General features: G+C 42.1%; 1 protein-coding gene across 2 annotated transcripts in view; it reads left to right on the forward strand.

Annotated features, from left to right (window-relative positions):
* Positions 1 to 15536, forward strand: part of RPIA (ribose 5-phosphate isomerase A) — a 61176-nt gene extending 45640 nt beyond the window's left edge. The window contains exons 10-11 of one of the 2 annotated variants that reach the window (XM_073610995.1): positions 10388 to 10450; positions 12487 to 15536. In XM_073610995.1, coding sequence (XP_073467096.1) covers positions 10388 to 10450; positions 12487 to 12524 — 101 coding nt within the window. In that variant the 3' untranslated portion in view covers positions 12525 to 15536. Of the gene's footprint in view, positions 1 to 10387 lie in introns of both variants that reach the window. The other variant, XM_073610996.1, reaches the window with a different exon arrangement.
* Positions 15537 to 16383: the final 847 nt, after the last annotated feature.

The raw sequence follows: 16383 nt of genomic DNA on the forward strand, positions 1-16383 counted from the left end.
TATGCCTGTAAAGGGGCGCAGAACAGTCTGACAGCAAAATGACATTTCAAAGGAAAAAAAGTCATTTAAAACTACTCGCGGCTATTAATGAATTGCCGGTCCGACAATACACATAAAAAAGTTCATTGATAAAAACGGCACGGGAATTCCCCACAGGGGAACCCCGAACCAAAATTTAAAAAAAAAATGCGGGGGGTCCCTGTAAATTCCATACCAGGCCCTTCAGGTCTGGTATGGATTTTAAGGGGAACCCCGCCAAAATTAAAAAAAAAAAAAAAAACGGCGTGGGGTCCCCCCAAAAATCCATACCAGACCCTTATCCGAGCATGCAACCTGGCAGGCCGCAGGAAAAGGGGGGGGGGGCAAGAGAGCGCCCCCCCTCCTGAACCAAACCAGGCCACATGCCCTCAACATTGGGAGGGTGCTTTGGGGTAGCCCCCAAAAGCCTTGTCCCCATGTTGATGAGGACAAGGGCCTCATCCCCACAACCCTGGCTGGTGGTTGTGGGGGTCTGCGGGCGGGGGGGCTTATCAGAATCTGGAAGCCCCCTTTAACAAGGGGACCCCCAGATCCCGGCCCTCCCCCCTGTGTGAAATGGTAAGGGGGTACTTGTAAGAAACCGAAGGAAGATAGAAGAAAGAAGAAGCATTTAAATAAAGGAATTGTCAAAAACTGTCTCTTGTCATTTTTAACATTTTTGACAGTTTTTTTTTGTAAAATGGTAGGGGTACTTTTGTACCCCCTTACCATTTCACACAGGGGGGGAGGGCCGGGATCTGGGGGTCCCCTTGTTAAAGGGGGCTTCCTGATTCCGATAAGCCCCCTGCCCGCAGACCCCCCACAACCACCGGCCAGGGTTGTGGGGATGAGGCCCTTGTCGTCCTCAACATGGGGACAAGGTGTTTTGGGGGGCTACCCCAAAGCACCCTCCCAATGTTGAGGGCATGTGGCCTGGTACGGTTCAGGAGGGGGGCGCTCTCTCATCCCCGCCATTTTCCTGCGGCCTGCCAGGTTGCGTGCTCGGATAAGGGTCTGGTATGGATTTTTAGGGGGACCCCCACGCAATTTTTTTTTTTTTTTTTTAATTTTGGCGTGGGGTTACCCTTAAAATCCATACCAGACCTGAAGGGCCTGGTATGGAATTTAGGGGACCCCCCACGTCAGTTTGGTTCAGGGTTCCCCTGTGGGGAATTCCCATGCCACTTTTCCCATGCAACTTTTATGTGTATTGTGGGACCGGCAATTCATTAATAGCCGCGAGTAGTTTTAAATGACTTTTTTCCTTTTGAAATGTCATTTTGCTGTCAGACTGTTCTAAACACGGGAAACATGTGCCCCTTTACAGGCATACTATAGACACCCCCCAGGTACGAAATTTAAAGGGATATTACACTTTTATTGTTTCACTTTAAGCATTATTAAATTCACTGCTCCCGAAAAAACGGCTGTTTTTAAAACTTTTTTTGCATTGATCCATGTCCCCTGGGGCAGGACCCGGGTCCCCAAACACTTTTTATGACAATAACTTGCATATAAGCCTTTAAAATTAGCACTTTTGATTATTCATGTTCGTGTCCCATAGACTTTAACGGTGTTTGCGTGTACGAACAAATTTTTTGCCTGTTCGCAAGTTCTGGGGCGAACCGAACGGGGGGGTGTTCGGCTCATCCCTAATATATATATTAAAAGCCCCTTTGGCAATAAAAAGGTCCCTATTAATATAATATTTTTATATTTATTTTTTACGTATATTATCATCACTTGATGCCTTTGGCTGAACTCTCATCAGATAAACATGCACGGACGCCCTATAGTTTTTATTCTTGTCATTGTTTGGTGGGATATATGGAGTACCAGAGTGGCATGAGAGTTTTGGCCCCCTTTTTTTTATTTTTATATTTATTTTTATTTTATTATAAGTTTTATCATAATTGGTATTATCTACTAACACTTTCGTTTCTGGCCCTGCAGGCCATATCAAGCAATTTGGACACTCATTGGTGGATCGCGGCTCAGAGCGAGGCTTGGCTATGAGGTTCCGGTACTTAGGGAGGTGACGCAGCACGCCGCCCGTGCCCCTGGATGACGTGACCTATTTTGAAACGCGTAGGGCAGAGCAGGACGACGTGCTGACGTCACCTCCAGTCTTTGTTTTTACTTCCAGCAGGACGGGTCTGGCTGTGTGTGTTCGGCCGACACAACGGACTTTAGGCTTGATTACGATACTACGTTTGTAAGTGTGTTTTTGTCTTTTTATACTGAATAAATTTAAAAGGTTTTACACAATCTGAGTTTTCCTATTTTTGTTACATACCATGCTTTCCATCTGAACCGATCTATTCAATGTGACGATCTGAGGCACAGCGGCAGTCCAGCACGGGAGATACTTACCATCACAGCTGACATGCCCTCTATGATCCTCGGTAATGGGGGATCATCTCTGTCTGGTAAGGAGTAACCCCTTCTAAACTGGTGGTGGATCACAATTTTTCGTTATACAACAGTTGAAGACCCTTCTTTGTGTGGACTTTTATACTGTTCCTTTTGTTTTGCACGGGTGGACAATTTTTTATCACCTATTCAGACTTTTATTTGTTACTATTTATTCAATTTGGTTATAGATCACATCATTAACGATCACAGAGACTTATATTATGTAATATAGCATATACACCCATTTGACTCTATGCATCTTAGCAATTCAGTCTTGGGTATATGGTATTCTTGATTTAGGTTGAGACTCGCAATTTATTTTCTATGGTTATATATTAGCGCGATTCAGGTGTTTGCTTATTTGATTTGGTATACGGGTGTCATATATTTCGAATTGCTGCTTTTCACAGTCATTAGTTCATGATTATTTTTGAATTATTCATTTACACATTTCTTAGCGCAGTTTCTATTTTATTTTTTTCCAGAGCTTGGTAAATGAGGAAAAGCTCTGCTAAATTCCATCATCCAATCATATGCAAGCAAAAAAGGCTGTTTTATTACATTTTCCTTGCACGTGATTGGGTATTCTTTGCAAAGTGAAGCTCCCCCTCATTTACTAAGCTCTGGAGCAACTGCACTTTGCAAAGTATACAGTCTAGTTGCCTTTAGTAAATCAACCCCATTGTGTTGCACTACCTGTTCCAAATGTGAACGTGGAGCTAATTGAGACCAAATCTGTTGGTGTACCGAGAAAAACTGTCTCAGACAGATTTTGCAAAAGTGTCTCGTGTGTGTTTTAAAAGCAGCGCAGTGTGAGCCAAATTCAAGTATAGGTATTAGACCGGTACATGAATTTGGCGCATTCTTTACCACTTTTAGAATGCGTAAGTGACACTTTTGCAAAATCTGCCTGTGCCAATCTTTATGAATTCCAGGAATAATGTTTTTTATGGTTTCGAAGTAGTCTACTAGCAAAAAAATAATAATGCATCCCCCCCCAAGCACATTGAAATCCACTCTTTAGCTTTTAAAAAATTGCTCCCTTGTCATTCCATATCTTCAAAGCCTGTCCACAAAAACTCCTGAATAGGCAACCCCCACACCCCACCCCCTATCCTGACTAAATGGCACTCAAATACCGCCTCCCCTCGTGTGGGGTACATGCCGCACTACCTACATTGGGGACAATAAGTGTGTACACATGTGCAACTTTAGACCTGTAGCAATGCATAGCTGCATACAGTCATTTTAACCCTTCCATGCCTATGAGCGGCTGTATGCGGGCCCAGGACATCCTTTGCATGAAAATATATGCAGTGTGTTTACGCTGCCTGGGCAAATGTGCCTATGTTAATGAATCTTTAATCCCTTCAGCTTGCATGACGTACCCATATGTCACGAGGTTTAAGTGGTTAAACCAGGATGATGCCTGCGGCTACAGGCATCTCCCAGGAATCCTGCTTCCATTTATTTATTTATTCTGCTGGTGACACAAAAATCTGATGCTTTTAAGGGCAGAGGAGAGATCTGGGGTCTACTAGTAAAAAAAAAAAAAAAGAAGCCATCACTGCCCTTGCTATCACAAGGGATGTGGTTTCTCCCTTGTTATGGCAATAAAAGTGATTAACAAATTAAAGAGACCGTGTTATAATTAAAATAGTATAGAAAACATTTTAAGTGCCCTTATCCCACCGTTGGGGCTTAAGTGGTTTAAAATATTGAATAAGACCAATAGTTCTAGACCAGAATGATATTCGTTTTGGACAGGACCACCAGATCTGGAAAACATCACCTCCTGTGATTGCAACCTTAAAAAAAACATCTTTCACAGGACACTTATTGCAATTTGTGCATCCATTCAGCATCACTGAAAGAGGTTAAAGGAAGATTTGGCTGTTCTAGACCAGGTTTTGCTCCAAACTTCCAGCGTATTTCCTGCATTAGGTCTCGCTTCCATTTCCAGTGAGGTGAACAGGTATTCATATTGAATAGATATAACAATGGGGAAGCCCAGCATGTAAAGGCAGACATGTTCAAAGACTGATTTAATGTTGGGGAAAATCTGGGTTCTTAGAAAGAGGTAATTCAGTGTCTAATCTGAAGGGATCCATTTTCCTCCTAAGGAGCTTTATGATGCTCCTGCAAATCGAACCAGGTCGGAAAGTGAAACAAGGTTATAAAATGGCCATGGATAAAGCAATGAGAAGTCAACCAAGAAAAAGACCCAAGGCTTTCCATCACTGGGTGAAAAGTAAAAAAAAACAAGACATTAAATTTCATAGAATTCTGGGTCGAGTCCCATAGTTGCAAGCTATGGAACATCAAGGGGATGAGGGAGGGTGGTCACTCGGTTTGAGGGAGCAAAGTTGTGAATTTCATCAGAAGTTAGGAGTTCCAAAAACACCCAAAGGAGAGTGTACTTAGTGGTGTGCAATGATGAAAGCTGAGAGATCTGAGCTGCTTTATAATATTTCTCCACATTGGAGACACTTGAGTCTTCTTGTGACACAAGGTATTTTGGGGTCATTTCTGTGCCCAAATAAAGCAAGTAATTATTTGAAGCAGCCATAAGTAATGGGGTCAAACCCATTCAGGCAAGGTTCTAAAGTAGCACTGGGCAGAATAAGGTCTGCAAAACCTTGCACAAGGATCAAGGTAAGGGCAGTGGCGTAGCGTGGGGGGTGCAGGGGGTGCCGTGGCCCCGGGCGCGACATTTAGGGGGGCGCCAGTATGTGTCACTGGCTGCCTCCTCCTAATTTCTAATTCCTGTGTCCCCGGGCTCCGGCCGCCATGTTAAGTGTCCGGCGCCCTGTGATTGGGCGTATGGGGGTCATGTGAGGCGTAGGGCTGGCCTGTCCTCGATCGCTCCTGAAGTCCCGCCTCCGCACATGACCCCCCATACGCCCAATCACAGGGCGCTGGATACTGAACATGGCAGCAGGCAGAGTGCAGGGGAGAGAAGAATGTGAGCCGCCGCTGTCTTCTCCTCCTCATCCAGATCGATGCAGGCCAGGACAAGGTGAGTGAGACTCCCTCGTGAGAGTCTTGTTACTGGCCGGGGGGGGTGAGAGAGACTGTAGGCAGGACAGTGTAGTGTAGTATAGTATGGAGGTCAGTATAGTGGACAGTGTAGTGTAGTATAGTGGTCATTATAGTGGTTAGTGTAGTATAGTATATTGGTTAGCATAGTGGTCAGTATAGTGTAGTTTAGTATGGAGGTCAGTATAGTGGTTAGTATGGTGGTTTAGTGTAGTGGTCAGTGTAGTGTAGTATGGTGGTCAGTATAGTGTAGTGGACAGTGTAGTATAGTATGGTGGTCAGTGTAGTGTAGTTTGGTGGTCAGTATAGTGGTTAGTGTAGTATAGTATACTGGTTAGTATAGTGGTCAGTATAGTGTAGTTTAGTATGGTGGTCAGTGTAATGTAGTACGGTGGTCAGTGTAGTGTAGTGGACAGTGTAGTATAACAGACCGTGTAGTATAGTGTTTAGTATGGAGGTCAGTGTAGTATAGTGGACAGTGTAGTATAGTGGTTAGTATAGTGGACAGTGTAGTATGGTGGTCAGTATAGTGGTCAGTGTAGTATGGTGGTCAGTATAGTGTAGTATGGTGGTCAGTATAGTGGACAGTGTAGTATGGTGGTCAGTGCAGTGGTCAGTGTAATATAGTGGACAGTATAGTATAGTGGTCAGTGTAGTGGACAATGTAGTGTAGTGGTCAGTATAGGAATCAGGTAGGTCAGTACTATTGTATTTGAAGGGACTCAGGGATAGCTAAAAGTCCGCAGGTTAGGTGGGGGGGGGGGGGGGGGGGTGCAAATTACTTGCCTTGCCCCGGGTGCTGACAACCCACGCTACGCCACTGGGTAAGGGGTAATAGTAAAATAGGTAATAGCAAAATGTATAGATAAAATAGAGTAAGCTTCAGCCCCCAGATAATCCAGTGTTGAGTACATTGGAGCAAAGGGAAAAAAAATAACTGAATTTGAGCCATCCCAGCAGGCAAACGAGTTTAGTGCTGTTGATATGGTATGGTTCGTTTGGAGCCCAAAAATTAGGGATAATGGTGACAAAGTGTACGACAAAGGTTAGTGAAGCATACTTGCGGATTGGTAAGGATTATCAGGGCATCCTCAGATTTTTAAACAAACTTCAAATATACATTAGGTAAAAAAAAAAAAAAATCTGCCTGCCTTTTCCCAGAGAGATGGAAGACGGTTGATTGTAAAGGGTGGTACAGGAGACTGTTTTCGATGGGTCAGAGGGGAGTTCACCAGACTTTGTGCCCAATCTAAATGGGGTAAATGGCTTCAGAAAGTATCTTAATCTGTTGGCCAACATGGGGCATGATTTGTTGGCACTCAAGTAATATTGGTGTTTTAGTTCTGCATAATGCTTCCTCAGTCTGTAAGGGCTTTTGAAATGTCCTCTATGGAAAATTTCTTGGCATGTCACACTGTTCACTTTTCAACTCCCTCTATGTGCATTTTTGGCTGTTCATCTTTTACTAAGCTTTTAGACCAGTCATTCACAACCAGAAGTGGCGGCAGGTGCTCAAAATTTTTGGGGGGCGCAACCAAACTGAAAATTCTGAAAAATACTTAAAAAAAAAAACAAAAAAAAAAACCCATCAATTGCAGCCAGGCGCGTGCCCTGGCTGCCACTTTAACCAACCCGCACTTACCGCTCGTGTGGCGGGGCTCTGCTCCTCTCCTGGTGATGGAGCTCTCCTCCTCCTCTTCTGCAGTGACAGGAAGTGGCGACTCGGCTCCTCAGGCTTCCTCTGCCGTGTCCCCTCTTCCGCCAAAGCGTTAGGCATCCAATAGGATTGCCTAATGCTTTGGCCATTAGGGAGACAGGTCTCACTGACCTGCCTCCTGATTGGCAGGCAGGAACGTTAATGTGAAAATGGCAAAAATGCATTCGCTAGGTCACACAACAGGGTGGGATTGGGACGCAGTGCTCTGTGCCCGAGCCCACCCTATTTTGATGCCAATTAGAGCCTCTGGCTCTAATCACGTGCTTCAAAATACACACCCCACGCCTATCCCCGCCATAGTATTTCATGTGTCCGGTGTCCTGAAAGGGGCTGGCACATGAATAGGGAGGGCGGCGGAGGCGGCGCCCGTGCGCCCACAATGCACAGGTCTCCACTGACAACCAGGCTTTTCCAGAGGTTGCTTGGGGATCCCTGAGCTGTGGCTGATTGACCTCCCTATTTGGTGGTGCTTGCATAATTCCAGGGACACCACTACTTGGCTGAACCAGCAGTGCCACAACAATGGTCTTTTTAGGTGTCAGTGTAGCAGGGTAGCATTCTGACTACCAATGGCATTCTGACCATTTTTTTTTTTTTTTAGCAAGGGTACCTTTAACAATCCAATTGTGTTCTAGTTAATTTTCCAAGTTATATAAGGGTTCCTTGAGACCTGAAATTTTTTATTTCAATGGTTCCCCCTGGGTTAAAACGGTTGAGAGGTTGACTTAGACAGTGATACATTGTTTTCGGCACCAGAACAGTAGTTTAGGTGAGGGGAGTTTGGCATGGGCCACAAAATAACCAAACTGTTTATTACTACATACTTCACACTACATTAAGACACGTAGTGCACATTTTTGGGACACATCAGCATTCCATGCTCTGTGGTTACAGAACGTCTCATAAGTGCAGGTGCATCTCCCAAGATGGGCGTCCTCCATTCCCCCACCCTACTGAAACTGCCTTAGTTTCTCTGACTAATTCACATACTGCCTCTGTACATGTGCTGTTCATGGAAATGGTTGTGAAAGCACTAAACCCATCATAACAGGCATCCCGGTATGTAGAAACCAAATTGAGCAATGCTTTGTCTAATGAATAATCGGCAAAGGCGGACAAATTTAATATAAAATTTAGGAGCCAGTAAATCCAATATTGGAATCTGTGCTTGGCTTAAGGGGAGGACTTCAAGTACACTGTAAGACATGTAATGATGACCTCCAGATGCACTGATATTAGTTTTGGATAAGCCTAAGCATAGCTATGTGCCTGTGTCTTCATGTTCTTTTTGGATGTGCCCAATTTTGGCTCACTGTAGCCCAAAAAGGCTTTGTGTGTGTGTCTGTCCAGGGCTATGCTAAACTTAGCAGGCTGCATGATCTCAGCCAGAAATGGACCCATTTAAATTCAGATACGGTAATTGGTGCTGCTCAAAGTTGGAAATACTGGAGTTATTTAACTCCTTTTAAATATTTATTGTTGAATATAGACTAACATTTTTGAGTGTTTGCTGTAAACCATATTTCCATTACCTATGCAGAGTAAAAGTCCCTGGAGTGGTAGCTCACACAGGGAAATGGTCTCCCAGTGACAAAACTGGGCAAGCTCCATAACATGCTCCACCAAACCAGAAGTATGGGTTTTGCCTTCGTACCCAGAAATATGGCTATTTGCAAAGATTTGCGCTAAGGACTCAATGGGGTTTATTTACTAAAGCTAGAGAGGGCAAAATTAGTCACAATTCTGCAGAGAAACCAATCAGTTTCCAGGTTTTATTGCTAAAGCTTAATTAAACAAGCTGAGGTTAGAAGCTGATTAGATTCTCTGCAGAATACTGACTAGTTTTGCCCTCTCTAGCTTTATTAAATAAACCCCAATGTCACCTTGCCTATTTAGGCAAAGGCGCTCTTTCGAACCAGTTATACTTGTGCCACAGCCTCCCATTACTTACTCCGTTCCAACTAGCAACAATATCCAGTGCTTTCAGGTTTAAAGGAGCATAAAAAAGGAACCTCTTTTGTGATGGTGCTTGGGTTTGGCAGTCGGGCCCATGCACTGTCACATGATAAAGAAATGCAACTAACCGTTCCCCTTGGTGTTTGACACCAGTGATTTTAGTACTGGCTACAACAAATGAAAGGGAAGAAGTGTGGAAGCACTGGTAAGGCAAGTATAAATGGGTCAGCAGTGGGGGGCCCTTCTCACATTGCTTCGGGGACAGTGGCTCTTTATGGAACAAGGGAATGTGTGCTTAACTGTCAACTATAGAAGCCTGTCTACAAACGGAGTCTTTTATTTGCTGATGTGCTCTGCTTGTATTAATCAGCAGAACCTTTTGATAGGCTCAGCAATGGCAGGCAATGCCAAGCTGCTGCTAACAAAGCAAACAGAATATTGGCATGCATTAAAAGGGGGATCAACTCCAGAGATAAAATGATAATTCTCCCGCCCTACAAGACTCTGGTCCGGCCGCACCTAGAGTATGCGGTCCAGTTCTGGGCACCAGTCCTCAGGAAGGATGTACTGGAAATGGAGCGAGTACAAAGAAGGGCAACAAAGCTAATAAAGGGTCTGGAGGATCTTAGTTATGAGGAAAGGTTGCGAGCGCTGAACTTATTCTCTCTGGAGAAGAGACGCTTGAGAGGGGATATGATTTCAATTTACAAATACCGGACTGGTGACCCCACAATAGGGATAAAACTTTTTCGCAGAAGAGAGTTTACCAAGACTCGTGGCCACTCATTAAAATTAGAAGAAAAGAGGTTTAACCTTAAACTACGTAGAGGGTTCTTTACGGTAAGAGCGGCAAGGATGTGGAATTCCCTTCCACAGGCGGTGGTCTCAGCGGGGAGCATTGATAGCTTCAAGAAACTATTAGATAAGCACCTGAATGACCACAACATACAGGGATATACAATGCAATACTGACACATAATCACACACATAGGTTGGACTTGATGGACTTGTGTCTTTTTTCAACCTCACCTACTATATGTAACTATGTAACTTTTTTTTTCGTTTTTTGCAGTTTTCCCTTAAAATGTGAAAATATACTGACTTGTATAGTCAAAGAACTAAGAGCTATACAAGTATTCATTTTTGGTGACTTGCTCCCTTTTTTTATTAATTTTGTATGTATTTTAATATCTTTTTCTTTTTTTTTTTTTTTTTAATTTAATTTAATTTTTTTTAATTTAGGTGTGGTGGACACTGGGCTCTTCATCAATATGGCTGAACGGGTCTACTTTGGCATGGAAGATGGTACTGTATCCATCCGTGATAAGCCTGTACATTAGCTCCAGTGCAGTTATGCCTTGTTGCTCCCCATCTTCTCCGTGCCAATCTGATTTCTTTTTCCTTTATTAGTGCTGTGGTGTTCTTCCTTTTTTTTTTTTTTTTTTTTTTTTTTTTTTTTTTGTTTTTGTTTTTGTTAAGGAATTGCATTTTTATAGATCACTGTTGCCTTATTTCCTGGTACATGTCTGATTGATTTAATGTCTGTATATAAGGGAACTCTGCGGTTTCTTGCCATGTTTTATTGGTCCTGCCATTTAGTTTAATCATCAGCTTTGGGCATATTTAATAACATGGAAAGCTACCCTAATTGAAATGAAATTTCATTTTTTTGGTACATACAGGATAGTTAAATGAGAAAGTACATTTTGTAATAAATTGCTTCCTGAAAATTTTTAAACTTATCTATGCAGTCACCTGACCTCCAATGGTCCAGCTCACTCCCCCTTCTCTCTGTGGCTGCTGGGTGGTAACTCTTCTCCTCCTGTCCAACAACACTTGGCAGCCCTGGGACCTATAGACTCTGTTGGAATGATGTCACAAATCCCTAATATTCACCATCGTTGAACCTTCCACTGGACAGAGAAGAGCTGGAGTGCAACCGCATAGAAACCCTAAAAAAAGGAAGCTGTGTTCAAAAAGTGATTCATTACAAAATGTACACTGAGGATCACGGCTAAGGGGAGCAATATTTATTTCCCTTCTACTGGCTTCTTTTATTCCCGATGTTGGGGACTCTGCACTTGCATTGCTAGACCTGTACTCCCTTTTGCTCTTTCTCTCTTTGTGACCCCTGGGCCTGGGCAGCCAGCTGCAACAGATTTGCAAAGATGTATAGCAGCTTTATCTTTTACACTAAAGCAGCCTTTCTCAACCTTTTCACCCCAGAGGAACCCTTGAAATAGTTTTCAGGTCTCAGAAAACCTCTGCTAAAAGGAAGTCATTAGGGGTCAGTAGGAAGAATGTTTCTTACATTGGAGGTCAACCTTGTAGGCTGCTAAAAAGATCTGTCAAATGCAGTTTGACAGAAAATTATACAGGCATTATCAGATTGAAGGTCAAGCGGCCTCAGTTCAAGGAACCTCTGTAGGAACTCTATGGTTCCATGAAACCCTGGTTGAGAATGGCTGCTCTAAACAGGCACACAGGTAAAAAGTGTTCAGGATCAAGTTTAATACTGTTGCAGCAAATCTGTTGCATAATCTGCATAGCAACAGAATTGATAACAGTCCCCTGTTCTTTGTCCGATGTTATTAAGTAAGCCCAATAATAAAAGTGCCCATTTTGCATGAGTTATCTATATTTCCTTTCACTCTTTCATTGCTGTGGCTGCTTTGGGCAACGCAGGCAATTCTTCCTTTAGGCACTTTGATGAATAAGGCTGCCCATATCTAGTGTGAATCACAAAAATATTTTTAGTGAAAAAGGGTTGAACTGCCATGGAGTGGGATATGTGTTTTTGAAGGACAACTTTTGCTGGCTGTACCAGCCAGATGGCTGGTGTGGCCAATTGGTAGCCATGTTTCTTTTTACAACCAGTGGAAAGGAAGCTAGCCTGATTGCTATGGGCAAAACAAAATGCTTCCTAGAGCACATTATTATTTTTTTTTTTTTTTACCTTAGCCCCAGTTTGTTTACTATGCATGGCATGAGCCCCAACATGGTTGCACCCACTGTAGCCTGTTAATAACCTGTGAGGATCCATAGTTTTCTCCCTCACATGGACATTCAGATGGTTAAAGGTAGTGTGTAATAATTCTCAATAATGTCATATACGTAAGTAGAGATAATTTGCCAGAGATGACCGTTCACTGTGCAACCCACATGAGGAAGCCGATGATCACATGTTGTTTTGCAAGTTCATAAATAGCTGTTCTTCCTCTCTGCTATTTTTGTTGCCATCCAAATAACTTAAGTTTCCATTGTATAAAGCTTGATGTTGCCACACAGAGGATATATTTTGTTTACTGTGATATTCTGCTTATTTTTATATTTTACTTTAGTGCCATGTAAGTTTGCTGGTTCATTACCAAAGAATTGACTCGCACCTGTGGCCAAAATGGCATCAGCTTTTCTTGCCAGGCTCAAGTAGCAGCACTTGGATGGAAACATCAGATTAATATCCTTGTACTATGTTATCCGTCAAAGCAGAATTCCATTTTGAAACATGACTCAATGCCTTGCTGACTTCTGAAACCTCTTGGGGACCCCAGTGGGGAGATATCCCCCAAACAGAACAGAGAGAGGTCATGGCAGCTTGTAATAGTTTGCAGTGCCACAAGGTTAAACTTTATAGTCCAGGAAAATTGGGAAAAATCGGTTACATAGAGGGAACGGATGGGATTGGTGCTTTTTAAATGTACTACACCTTGCTCCTTTATTAGATGCAGTCTCTCTTATGTTGCTGCTTTTGTTATACGGTACTGGAAGCCTTTTTATCTTCGTGGTCTTGCTTTAGTTATTATACACTGTACATATTGGGAAAGATCCCACTATACTTTACAGGACAGCTGTATGGGCTGTGAGCACATTGCTTCAAAAAGAACCCAAACTGGTAAGAGATTGCCCCTTCAATCACTGTCAGATGATCCAAATTGAGCAGCACTTTCCCAAAGTCCAAGCCTCTTCTCACCTGGGGATGCTTTGGGTGTTGGCTAATCCAAGAATGTAACAAGAGTACAGGTTGAACACCGATTACATCACTTCTTCATAAAAACTTTTTTGATCCACAAACTCCACACAAAATGTCCCCTGCCTGGGCACTGCCCTACAGGCAGCTCCCAAGCGGGGGCTTATTGTGTGCTGTTTGTGACTCAGTACTGTACATGTTTTTTATGAACAAATAACATTAGGAGGGTATGTCCTGCACTCAGTTTTATTGTTCCGTCTTTGACATACACTTGTATATCCATCACCATTGAAATACACTGCTGCATACTTCACAAAAAAAAACGCAGCAGAATTTTGCATAGGTGATGCTATGGATGAAATTGTCACTATTGTATATAGATGGTGGCATTGATCCTGGTACCACATCTGCAAATACATACAAGTAAAGCCTAAATTTACAATAATGGATCGGACTTTTGCGGTACTAATCTTTGACACATTTTATAAAAAAAAAAAGTTTTTTTATTTAACATAAGTAAAATAGCAAATCGGCACTCATGCATATGTTAGAAAACCTAATTAAACCTTCTAAATTCACAACCCGGGGTCCCACTGACTGGATATTTATATTGCCAGCTTAATTGCTCCTAGTCTGTTAGTGGCGTCATATTCATGGTATTTATGCTGGTTCCACAGTAGGTAGGTCTGACTCGATGCGTTTCCCAGCCTATGGCAAATTCTGCTTTCTCAGGAGTACTATAAAGGTCTATCTATAATGAATACACATATAAATTGTGACATAGTATGTGTGTGTGTATGTATGTATGTATGTATGTATGTATATATATATATATATATATATATATATATATATATATATATATATATATAATTTTTTTTTTTTAAGAATTTTTCCTTGCATACAATAGACACTCATTGCTGGTCTGTGTCAAAGCGTGACCATATAATCCCCCAGGAGTGTACTGGAGGAGAAGAGATCATAGAACCCTGTTGTATCATCTAAAAAAAAAAATCATAATCTAGCCAACCATCTCACATTTCAGTACTCAAAACTCCAGTGAATTCCACTTATAGATAGACATTGACTGCCTTACCTATAGGACAATAAAGATACTCCATGAGGATGGGGTCAAATAATAACCAAATACTCAGGGGCTCCTCATAGGGATTGGCTACAAGAAGAAATTAATTTGAAAAATTTGTGTATATCATAATCCCACATGCCATGTTAATCCTGATAAGAGTAGTTTTAAGGAGTACCAAGCTCCCATATATTAGCGGTAGTGCAGATTGAACTACACAGTGGTCATACAATATCATTCTAAGTTTACCTTGCTAGCAGCCTAATATATGCTTCAACTGTTAGCCCAAATATTTTAGCCGATTGTGTCCTCTAACTGGAATCAATAAATTGCCAACCCTGTGGGAATTGTAAGGATAGCATAAACTTCTGATATATCCCACAATTGTGCAGTTGCAGCAAACTGAACATTCAGCTGTAATTACCTGGTGGCAGTCACAAGTACCTCACATAGCCCCTGACTCTAAGGCCCCTGTAGGACCTCATGTAGTCCATGATGGTGGGCAATATTTGAAATTTTATAGATGACAGAAGCAGGGTCCTGTGATCCCTTCTCCTCCTGTTGCCCCTACATTTACTCATGAGGGAGTATATGAGCACATTCTGACACAGTCCAGGAATAAGTGACTATTGTCTTTAACTTAAATGTGATCATTTAAGATAGACCTCTGTAGTACTCCATGGAAAGCCGTGTTTGCATAGGCAGCTAAACCTGTCATCCTTCCCTACTGTGGAACCAACACGAAGACCTGAATATGTCTCCTATAATTGACTTGGAGCAAACCGGCATTATAAATTGCTGGTTCGAGGGATCCAGGTTGTGACTATATGGTGGTTTATTATGGTTTTAGTTATATGTAGGAGTCCTCATGGGCTATTTGATCTATTTCTGAAAAATAAATGGATATATATATATATATATATATATATATATATATATATATATATATATATATATATATATATATATATATATATATATATATATATATATATATATAAATAAATTTTTTTTTTTTTTTTTTTGTATTTGTCCATAAGAGTGGTACCTCCAAAAGTCCTATCCGTTTTTGACTTGTTATGGATAAATCTACAAATTGCACTTTCTGCTAAAGTGTGGGAGCTCACAGAGTGTAACCTGTCCATAGTATTCCAAGGAAAGGTCAGACGTTGCATGGGGAAGTTTAGATGGAATGTAAAACCTCAGATTCTGTCAGAAATAAGTCTGTTATCAATACCACTAGAGAATTTTTGCTTGTTTCCTGATCTATTTTTTTTATCAATGCAATATAAGATGTTTCTGAATTAAACATATATACATAATTAAACATTCTAAATAATTTTATGTGTTTTGTGAAATCATTTTAATTTGCTCACTTACAGTTTGTATTGGGTTAATTTCTAGAGCTGGTCATACAGGGAAATTATGGTGACCAATTTCTTATGAGCCCACTAAAGTTCAAGAAATTGGTGGCCCTGTAAGGACCTTCTTGCCTGACAGTCCTCAATCTGAAAGTCAAAGAAATATGGTTGGCCAAACAAAGACGAAATCAGATGCAGTCACTGTTTGGGTATTCTGACAGCCGGTGGTGCCGGTTGTTAGAAAACAATAGACAGAAGAGGATATTCCTCCATCCATAGTGCTGACTTTAGAGTGGATGGAGGAATCCAAAGAGTTCTCTCATTCAGCCTTCGGGACTAATGCTGTGTACACACGATCGGACTTTACGGCATTCTTGGTCCGGCGTACCGGATTTCGTTGGACAATTCGATCGTGTGTGGGCTTCAGCGGACTTTGCTTTCTCAAAAGTTTGACGGACTTAGATTTGAAACATGTTTCAAATCTGTCCGACGGACTCGAGTCCGGTTGAAAAGTCTGCTCGTCTGTATGCTAGTCCGACGGACAAAAACCGACGCTAGGGCAGCTATTGGCTACTGGCTGTGAACTTCCTTGTTTTAGTACGGTCGTACGTCATCACCTACGAATCCGTCGGACTTTGGTTGATTGTGTGTAGGCAAGTCCGGTCATTTGGAAAGTCCGTCAAAGTCCGCCGGGCAAAGTATGCCGTAAAGTCCGGTCGTGTGTACGCGGCATCAGAAGGAGAAATCTTACAGTGCATAGGCAGTTTTACACACCTATGAATCACAGACTTGACTATTAGATCAAAACAGGACAGCTGGCTGTGAG

This window comes from Aquarana catesbeiana, linkage group LG01 (genome assembly GCF_042186555.1).
Source record: "Aquarana catesbeiana isolate 2022-GZ linkage group LG01, ASM4218655v1, whole genome shotgun sequence".
Classification (NCBI taxonomy): domain Eukaryota; kingdom Metazoa; phylum Chordata; class Amphibia; order Anura; family Ranidae; genus Aquarana; species Aquarana catesbeiana.